This window comes from Camellia sinensis, chromosome 12 (assembly GCF_055761805.1).
Source record: "Camellia sinensis isolate YWXY chromosome 12, ASM5576180v1, whole genome shotgun sequence".
Classification (NCBI taxonomy): domain Eukaryota; kingdom Viridiplantae; phylum Streptophyta; class Magnoliopsida; order Ericales; family Theaceae; genus Camellia; species Camellia sinensis.
In genome coordinates this window covers 109766799-109777460 of record NC_138972.1, presented here as the reverse complement: position 1 = coordinate 109777460, position 10662 = coordinate 109766799, and the positions used below count along the sequence as shown (strand labels likewise).

Here is a 10662-nt window from a genome sequence, read left to right as displayed (position 1 = left end):
AGGCCATAATAGCCTCAGTGAGAGTTTGCTAAGCTCCCTCTATGTGTCCTGGAGTAACTAGACTGCCTCAACTACAACACTGTGGTCACAGTCCTCCGCATGTGCTACCCCGCCATTGGAAGAGCCTTGCTATCTTGGGGGTTATTGAACTTCATCCTTACCCATTTTTCCCAGTCAAGTGTGTAAACCACTGCGAGTACGAACCATCAACAGAGCAGCCTCCCCAGTAAAGTTGCTAGAAATGTAGAGGTGTTCAAGGTTAGGAAGATGATTAGAGTGCCAAAACTATGCTAATGGTCTAAGAGTGGTGGAATGACTGGAGAATGAGCAGCAGCAAATATCTGGAATGTTGGAGAGTGAGCGGCTGGGTGAAGGTGAAGCAGGTAGCTCAAGAAGATGACAATGACAGTGTGCAAATGGGCAGCATCTCCCCTAAGTTCCCAAAATTCCTCCTCTTGAACCTTGGGAAATGGGTCCTATTTATAGGCTTTTCCTTGGTACAAAGAGGACACCAAGTGGCCAAATAGAGAGAAGACAGGTGTCCCTAAAGATCACACAAAATATTCTTCCTTGAGCCACCAGGATGAAGGTGCCATGTGTCCCTCTGCATGTACTGTGTACTGTATGTTTGCCTCCGTAACTACCTTTTTAAGCCTCAACAAGTGTAGCTACGATGGGAGTGTTTGGTGCTGCAACTCTCTTTTAAGCCTCAGCAAGTGCAGTTATAGCCGGAGTGTTTGCCTCTACACTTGCCTTCTCAGCTTGAACCTCAGCAAGTGCACTTACAGCGATGAACCATGCCGCTGCACTTGCCTTCTCGGTTCTATTTGGTCAGTACATGCATTCTCAGGACTCCATTAGCCTGCTGTCGGCCATGTTTGTGTTCACCTTAGTGAAACCTCTACCCTTAGTCACCTAACCACAAACTCCCCAATTTCGCAGGGCGAAGGCCACAGTCAAGCCTGCTATCAGCCATGTTGTTCCCTAGCACCAATCCCAAAGGGGCTTCTTTGCTCCTGTCTGTGCAACCAAGGCAGGTCCATAACCTAGGTGAATGGAAAGGGAGTCCCTTCTGCTCGGGCTGCCCTGCTCCCATCTTCGCGAGGTCACCGTGGTATACTGGTATCTATGGGCCTACTATCAACTCCAACCTGTAAGACTTGGGGCCTATTGTCAGCGCCAAGTTAATAAACATTGGAGGGGGCCTACTATCAGTGCCAAGCACTAGCCTCTACTCGTAGAGGAAAGCCTCTCTCAAAGGCTGCCATCACCTTGTCAGGATATTCCTTCTGTAACTTAGTTACTACGGTCGTAGTTGCTGCGGTAACTATTTCCTGCGGTGAGTTCAGATGGCAGGATCGACAATATTAGAGATGGCGGCGCTGACAACATGCCTCTACAACTTGGGCACTGCAAGTACTGCCTCTACAACTTAGTTTCCTCGGTTTTCTCCTTCCTTCATCAACTTCGGATGGCGACAGAACCGAAGATATTAGGAATGGCGGCTTTAAGGCAAAGTGCCTCGACAACTTTCCAGCTACATATGTTTTCTTTGCAACCTCACTTAGGCAATTTCCTTCATGGAGTTCGTTTAGACCCTTGGTGGGTTGGACCTGCTTCGGCCCACTGTTAGCCCACTTTCCCTGGGCTTTAGTCCATTCTCCGTCAGTCATTCCTGGTCGCCTTAAAAGGGCGACCCTGACACTTTGGTCCATACTTAATTTGGGGCTTAATTTCTGACCGTCTACATGTGTCCATGCGCATATAAGAGACGCTCCTTGTTTCCCACACGTGCACGACGTCAGCAAGTAACCCAGGGGTTGCGTCGGTTGGGTTAAAAGTTGTGTTGGCTCTAAAAAGGTGCCCCTTTTGACTGATGAGTCATAATGGGCCTAGGGAAGTGTGTTGGCACCCTTTTGCTACTTTCTTTATAAATAGTGCCCCTTAGGTCCACCGGTCCCCCACCTCCGCCACAATACACTTTCTTGTCTCATTGTCTTCTCTTTCTAGTACCCACCTTCCAAAGTCTTCTTGTCTTTTCTTTATTCTCCTTCATGGCCACCACTAGGTTCCTACCCGACAGCATTGTCCCTCCCAGTACTGAGTGGAGGAGTGCCCCATATTTTTAGGGGGCTTGTTGATCCACTTTGGAAGGTAGTTGACTCCTTTGTTCCCGAAGCCCTTTCTTTAGAAGAACATTTGCACCCCTTTGGTGAGGCCTTTTTGGATGACGCTAACATGGTGAACCCAGCCTCTATGCTGCGGTTCCATGTGGAGTGCGGTGACTTTCTTCACACACACATCTGTTACCGCACCTACTCAAGCCCTACGGCAGACTGGTCTCTTTGGGTTGATGATGTCAATGCGGACAATGATTTTGAGCAGCGTTTGAGGGATGTTCATCTCTTCAACGCTATTTTGATTTCAACAGAGTTGTCTGTGCGCAAGGTGCAAACCAATATTGATACGGTTCTTTCCTGCTAGAGCCCCGACATTCACACTTTTGTCCTGGCTTGGGGCTAAATAACACCAACCCTTGAAGATGTTGTTGTTCTCCTTTGTCTAAGTACCCGTGGGGACTACCCTTTTGACCCCACTTCGCTGACTACTGCGGAACAGACTGCTGTGACTGCCCTCCAGGGTGCATTTCGAGAGGCACGGAAGTACGGCTGTTGGTACAATCTATGGAATGGGGAACTATTTCCAGAGAGGCCCAAAAGAGAAAAGACCACCTATCTATCTTGGCTAAAGCACTTTTTCAAGGACATGCAACCAGTTGTGGGTGATGTTACCGAAGACAATTGCGACTCTATAGTTGGCCCGGGTTACCGCGAGAACTTGTACTTGGCCGCCTTCGTCAGTTATTTCATCTCCTTTCTTGTTCTTCCCAACAACCCTGCTGAGAGGAACAATCCTTTGGTGTTCCCTCTCGCTGTCAAACTGTGCAGCGGTAGTCAAATCCCCATGGCCTCTCTCTTTTTAGGAAATTTATATTTCCACCTTGACCTCATCCATTCGGACATGGAGAGATCCATGGGCCGCTATGATGTGTCGAGCTTTGTTCATACCCAGTTTCTGACCGCCTTCTTCTGCGAACGGTTCCCTACTGTGGGCCTCGTCCCCAAAGAACACGAGCCCTTCTTTACCGATGAAGTCCTTGATGCAAAGGGTCATCTCGTCCTAGATGTAGAGGGGTGGCCCGTCACAAGACAAGTACGCCAATCTCTCCCTCGTATTTCCAGATGGTCTGGCATTGACACCAACAAGCCCTTCATGGATCACATCGATCACATGGAGTGTGTGTTCCGTCCCTTCACTCAGCCTCTTCCAGGCATCTTTGTGGTTCCATTTTATTTCTCTGAGGCACGTCATGCTGATTTCTCTCTCAACAGTGTCCAGGCCAACTCCCTTCTTATTGCTGTTATGATACGTCCCATATTTCTACCCGTGTGGAACGTAGAGCGCATGTCCGACGTAGTCTATCAACCAGATAGGGTCCTTAGGTAGTTTAGCATGAATCAGGGCATCCCACATGCCCCTCCACCTTAGACTGATTTCTGCCAGAGCTTTCAACGGTTTGCTTGTGATTATACTACTCTACTTGTGGAGGGCTTAGGCTTCATGGAGCTTCCCTTACTTGGGAGAGAGGGCACCTTCACGCCTGATAACTTGTTCTGGCACTACAACCTGAATTCTTTCTTCAACTTTTGTAACAGCGATCCGGTTGTCCCTACAACGGAACCTATTCTGCAACTCGACTTATCCCTTCGTCTTCCCTCTGGCTATGGAAAACAGACCAGTGTGTTTTGCCATTTCAAGCTTCTATCCCTGCCTACCTTAGAGGAGCCTCACCCGTCTAGGGGAATGTCCTTCAACCTTTGCAAATTGGCCCCTCTCAAGTCGGCATAACAGTATGCATAACCCGCTCCAGACTGAAAACAGTCCAAGAGGCAGCGGCGTCAATCGCTGAGGCTCCCACCTCACCAAGCAGGAAAAGAATTCGGAAGGTACTCATACTTAGAAAAATACTATGCATTTTTTCATACTTCTTTAGGAAATTTTATCTTCACTTAGTAGTCACATGGTCTTCTTCCTTGTCAGGGTTTATTGTTCTCGAAGCGCGGTACCATTTCGGTTATACTGCATTCAGGTCCCAAAGGTCCTTCGACTACCATCGACATTTTCTTAGATTCAGACAACGACGACGACCTTCTCATTGCTTCAAAGGTCACCAAGCTCAGAACTCACAGAATGGTACTTCCAAATGTCGAAGAGGAACCAAGGGCTGAGGCCGAACCAGTTGCAACGACTGAGCCTGTTGCGGAGGCTGAGCCGACTGGTGAGACTAAGGTTACAGATATAGGGAGAGATCATGATGCCCCATATGTCGAAAGTGAACAAGTTCCCCCTGCTGTGGGAGTTGCAAAGGGTGTAGTTACTGAGGGTGAAGAGCCCTCAAACCTTGTTGATTATGCCCGTTCTGACCTTTCCTCTATCGGTGGAGAGGATTTTCTCCCTAAGGCCCCAAGGGAAGATTGTGGCGTAAGAGAGCCGCTAGAAGTTGCACCACCTCCTTTTGAAGTTGTATCTGGTTGTTCTTCCCAATCCATTGAGTCTCCATTAGTTAAACAGACCCCACTTCCAAACATCCAAGTGGCTGAGGGGAGTGCAAGTGTAGCGGCTGCTTCCACTATTCCTACTGTGGTCCCCCAAAATTTAGACCGACTTGCAGAGGTAGCTGTCACCCTAGCCACTCATGTTGTTACTACTGTCACTGGGACCTATGACCCAGTTGCTTCGGCAACCTTCGAGCAGCTCGCAGACCTATACCCCACTCATTTTTCTGAAGTGCCAGCTAACATTGGGGTATCCCAAGATTTTCATACTGGGATGGATACTACTTCTGTACCGAATCTGAACGTTGGAGACTACCCAATGGATGACCTCCCCACGTCCACACAATCCAACGCCGCTGGGCAGTCGTCCTCGAGAGAGGTTCGTCGTCCTCAAAACTTTAGTCGTTCTGCAAATCTCCCCCTGCAATCCAGGCTGGCGATGGTGTGAGAGAGTACCCACAGCCCTCAAGGAGGGTTCCTTTTCTAAGTTATTGGGTTCCTTGCCCGCATCTAAGCCCTACACCCTAGACTTTCACTGCTTTTCACGTTCCTGGATCTATGGTGCAAACAACGTTGCTGGAGTCACTTGTTGGCTTTATTTATGGCCTCGCTACTAAGAAAATTTTGACAACCCCCAGCAAGTTCGTGGAAAGTGTTGAGGCCAACCTGAGCGACTTTGAGAGGAATGGTTTGGACCTATCGTGGATGAGGGATAGGCTTCAGGCAATCGATGGCTTCCTTGAGCATGCAGACAATGTAGCGATGATTGCATCCTTGGAGGAGACTATCAAGGAGTGTGAGGGTGCCTTGGAGCAGCACCGACAGAACCTAGCTCAATTCAAAGAAAAGGACTCTGCATTGGTTGCTCAGTTGTCTTGGGATGTGACCCTGATGGACTCCCTCATGAAGTGCTTGATTTGATGCATTGTTGTTTTATTATGGCTCTTTTTCTTTGTACTTTTGCTATCTTTTTTCTTTCTTCTTTTCCTTTTGAACACTGTAGTCATGCTATAGAGAACTTTGATGTCTATGAGAAGCAAAGATATTGAGCCTTACTCTACTGTCTTCCTTTCAATATCTTTTACATAACTTCTAAAGACAAGCAAAACTTGGGCCATGAATAGAACTTCATCACGACTAAGGTTTTTACATGGACAAAATTTCACTAAGTATGGAAAAAATTTCTTGCACTAAGGGTTTACAAGAGTAATAGGTTTACTAAGTGTATGATGCTTTCTTTACACTTTGATTTGGAAGTATTAACAAAGAAACTTACAACTCTTTTTTTTTTTTTCTTGAACAAAAGAAATTAAGGAAAATATTCTTTGACATAATTGGCGTTGATAGGGCCAGTTCTAAAACAATCGTCTACTCTTGTCAACCTGTAATACCCGCTGCTGTTTGCCTTAGCAACTTTATAGGGGCCTTCCCATCTGGGTGACAACTTGGGGATTGGTTGGCCCCGCATGATTGCGTCCACTGTTTTCCACACCAAGTCCCCCTCCTTGAACTCCCTATGTTGAACAAACTGATTGTAGGCGCAAGCTATGGACTGATGATACTTTTCCATTGCCCACGAGGCCCGATCCCTTCTTTCTTCGGTTGCCTCTGTGTCGTTCTTTCTTCTGTCTGGAACAAAGTGTGTTGACATAGCCATTCTTGCTGAGGGTACACCAATTCAACTAGCAACACAATTTCGGACCCATATACTAAGGAAAATGGGGTTGCCTGAGTTGGCCTCCTCTTTGACGTTCTATACGCCCAAAGTGCTACATGGAGTTGTTCAGACCATGTGCCCCCCGCTTCATCCATCACTTTACTCAATATTCAGATGAGAATTTTGTTGGTTGCCTCAACTTGTCCGTTCCCTTACGGGTAGTACGGGGTAGACTTGTGGTGATTGATCTGAAAAGTGTTTAATAGTCTTCTCACATGGCGGTTCACAAAGGGGGTCCCATTATCAGACAACATTACTTTAAGTATGCCAAACCTACAGATTATGTTTTCTTTGATGAAGTTGGCCATTCCTGCCCCATCCACCTTCCTCATCGGTATAGCCTCTACCTACTTGGTACTAACTTCAGTCGCTGCAAGTATGCATCTGTGGCCTTTGGATTGTTGCGGTATAGGACCTACTAGGTCAAATGCCCAAGTATGAAACAGGTAAGGGGTCTTGATGTTGTGCAGGTCAACTGCCAGTGCATGTATCAAGTTCCCAAATTTCTGTCAAGATTGGCATCTCCTTACAAAGTTTTTAGCATATTATTCCATTGTCAAACAGTAATAGCAAAGGTGAATAAGATGCCTATATAATCGCTGAGCTCCTTGATGCTCTGCCTTGTGGGCTCCTCTTAGCACTTCGTTTGCCTCATCCTTTGATAACCACGCCAAAGAATCCCCTTCAAAGCTTCTGCGGTACAGCTTGCCTTGGTCAAGGAGGAAGAGGGCTCGCCTCTTTACTCTAATTGCATCGGCTTTGTTCTCAAGCAGTGTGCTATTTCCAAGATAGTCAATATACGACTACCTCCATTCCTCACTGCTTAAGAAATGGGCTTCTTCCTCTTTAGGATAGGATTGACATTTTGCACATTGCCTCTGCAACTCAGTGCTTTCCTTTTCCATCTCTGGCCAGTAATACCCTTGCCTCTTTATCCGTCGGTATAGACTGATATCTCCATCTCCACAGGACTTAGCATGGATCTGCTTAAGTCTATAAGTTTCTTCTTGTCTGCCGACGCACCTTGCCCGGAGGTTGTTGGGACCGCAAAAATACAACTCTCCTATGAGGAGCAGAAATGATGCAAGTTCTGTTAGTCTGATTGTTCCTTAGCCTGTTTTCAACTGCTAGATTATATCTACTTTCCACCTCTCAGTATCTTGCTTTGTATGTTCTTTGGCAAACACTATTGGTGTTGTTCTTTTCTCGATGATGATGGCTATACTATCATCTGGTACATTCACCTTTGCCCACAATGTAGCCAAGGCATTGGGGAAACGATTGTGTGTTTGAGGGGTATGCTAGATTTGGACATCATCAAACTGAGTGAGCAACCTTTGAACTACGGTGCGATATGGGGCCAACAGGGGCTCCTTTCAGGCGAAATCACCTATTGTTTGCTTGACAACTAGCTTGGAGTCGCCCCAAATTTTCAACTTGCAGAGGCTCTTCTTTTGGGCAGCAATTAGACCCAGTATTAACGATTCATATTCAGCCTCGTTGTTTGAACATTCAAAGTCAAGCTTATATGATAGATGAAACTTCTCTCCTTCTTGACTGGTTAGTGTTATGCCATCTCCACCCTTCCTAGCTCCGGAAGCTCCATCAAATTTTAAGTCCCAATAAGTCTCAACTACAGATGCTGAGACATGGACCTCACGTGGTAGAGGTACCTCTGCAGGTTCATGTTCACCAGATGGGAATTGGGCCAATAAGTCTGCAAGTGCTTGGCTCTTAATAGCCTTGGGAATAACACAACTTATGTCATATTCTGCTAAAGCCAAAAGCCATCTTGCCATTTTTTCAGTCAGAGAGGGCTTGCTCAACAAGTAACATAATGGATCACTCCAGGTCACAACCTGGATCGGGTGTGTAAAAAAATAGTGGCACAACTTCTGAGCTATGAAGATTAAGGCTAAACATTGCCTCTCAATTGGGGTATATTGCGACTTGGCACCATTGACTTTGCAACTGATGTAATAGACTGGCTTCTCAATGCCATCCATGTCTTGGACAAGTAGAGCTCCAATAAACTGAGGTGTAGAGGTTAGGTACAGTAGCAGAGGCTTTTTGAGTTATGAGGCAATCATTGTAAGTGGAGAGATAAGGGTTTTCTTCACTATATCAAATGCCTGTTGGTGCTCTTGCAACCATTCAAACTTGTGATTCCCTTTCAGTAGTGTCCTAAAGGAAAAGGTTATCTCCGCAAGGGCTGGAATGAACCTCATGAGGAATGACACTTTGCCTAGGAATTTCTTCAAGGCTTTTTGGCAGTGTGGTTGTGGCATCTCCATGATTGACTTGATCTTATCCCCATCTATTTGAATTCCCCACTGGTATACAAGAAAGCCAAGGAACTTGCTAGCGGTAACTCCGAAGGCACACTTGAGAGAGTTCATCTTTAGGCAGAATTTGCGGCAATGCTTAAAAACTTTTTCCAAATCGCAGAGGTGTCGGTTTGCCTTAGTGGACTTGACCACCAGATCATCCACATATACTTCCACTTCATGATATAACATGTCATGGAACACAACAGTCATAGCCCGTTGGTAAGTTGCCCCCCGCATTTTTCAAACCGAAGGGCATCACCGTATAGAAAAAATTTCCTAAGGGCGTTCTGAAAGTCATTTTTTCTACATCTTCTAATGCCATTTTGATCTGGTTATAACCACTGAACCCATCCATGAAGGAAAACATCTGATGGCCCGCAGTAGAATCGACAAGTGTGTCAACATGGGGCAATGGAAACTCATCTTTCAGGCAGGCCTTATTCATGTCGCGAAAGTCTACGCAGACCCTGATCAGGCCATTCTACTTCTTCACAGGCACAATATTTGCTAGCTTGGTTGGGTACTGTATAGGCTTAATGAACTTGGCCCTCTGTAACTTTTCTACCTTCGCCTTAATCTTTGCTTCAAGATCAGGGTGATACTTTCGAGCATGCTGCTTGATTGGCTTAGAGTTGGGAAAAATGTCCAGATGATGAGTGACAAGGGATGGGTCAAGACCAGGCATCTCGTCGTATGTCCAAACAAAGACGTCACCGTACCACTTCAGTAGTGTTATCAATTCTACCTTAGCGGTTGAAGCCATTGTATTGCTGATAAACACACGCTTGCTTTGCCTAGGTAAGTCGCTAAGGTTGACCTCAGCAAGTATCTCCTACTGTGGTTCGGGTCTATCTTGCATGCATTTAAGGGCGGGCTCAAGCGTCTCCACCAACCCTTCTTCGAACTCATCACCGTCACGTTTATTCGTCTCTAGGCCATCCTCCCAAGGTATGAAGTCTGGCCCCCAAAGACCGTCATAGGTAGTAAACTGTCTTGCCGTCCTCGCGCACCTTAACAATCTTTGGCAGAGGACTTGTGGACATGCTACTCCTCTTCTGCCCACTACTTTCGGGACCAACCTCTACATCCCAAATGTTTTTCCACTTCTGCAATTTTACCCCTGCAACTTTACTAGTCCTTGGAGTTTCATTCATTGACAACTCAGTAAAGAAAACTATATCCGAATAGTGTCCCTCCTCCACTCCGAATGGCTTTTCAGATGCATTTATGGTTACTGTGCGCTTTCCCAACTTTGCCTTCACGCATTGGTGATAACTTTACGAGATAGCCCCATATTGGTGCATCCAAGCTCTGCCAAGTATCATATGGTAATTTGTGTCTGCTTCAATCACATGGAACTTAGTTGGGGAACGGATCTCACCAATTGCTTAGTCCATGACAACATGGCCCTTAGTAAATTTTTTCTCACCACCAAAACCCGTCACGGTGATGGGTTAGCGAACCGTCTTGGACTCTGAAATACCATCCATTGCAAAGGTGTCAGTAGTGATGATGTTTATGGACCACCATCGAGGAAAGCACGCTTGAACTCTACATCATTGATGTAAGCTGTGACAAAAAGAGGACGATTATGAGGAAACGGGTATGCTCTGTCTGCTTCTGAGAAAGTAATAGCCCCATAATTTTCCTAGATATGCCGAGGCATATACTTCTTCGCCTCAACAACTTCGGCATGGTGCACTTTGAAAATGTAAATGAAGGTCGTTGTTGCATCCAACCTAGCAGCTTGGCTCAGCCCCAGCTATTCAAAGAAGGTGCGAAACTTAACAGAGTTTTGTAAGGCCTGAGCATGAGTATCCTCTGTGAATTTTGCCTCTATAGGTACTGTCTCTGGGAGCTAGCCGCTAGCGATTTCTTCTAACTCATCATTGTAGGACACCATGTGCACTTGATCGCACATGGGCCCAAGGTACCCAATCATATGTACATTCTTCCCATTCTCTTTGTGGTTAGGATGAGAGTCCTTTATTGTGTCATG

The 10662-nt window shown here is 46.2% G+C and overlaps 1 protein-coding gene across 1 annotated transcript; it reads right to left on the bottom strand.

Annotated features, from left to right (window-relative positions):
* Nucleotides 1–7709: 7709 nt before the first annotated feature.
* LOC114304077 (uncharacterized) lies at nt 7710–8339 on the bottom strand. Its single transcript, XM_028249254.2, has one exon. The coding sequence runs from the start codon at nt 8337–8339 to the stop codon at nt 7710–7712; it is 630 nt and encodes a 209-aa protein (XP_028105055.2).
* Nucleotides 8340–10662: the final 2323 nt, after the last annotated feature.

What these genes read in the sequence shown, in the direction of transcription:
- LOC114304077 (XM_028249254.2), bottom strand. Translation starts at nt 8,339, where the DNA reads ATGGATGGCATTGAGAAGCCAGTCTATTACATCAGTTGCAAAGTCAAT.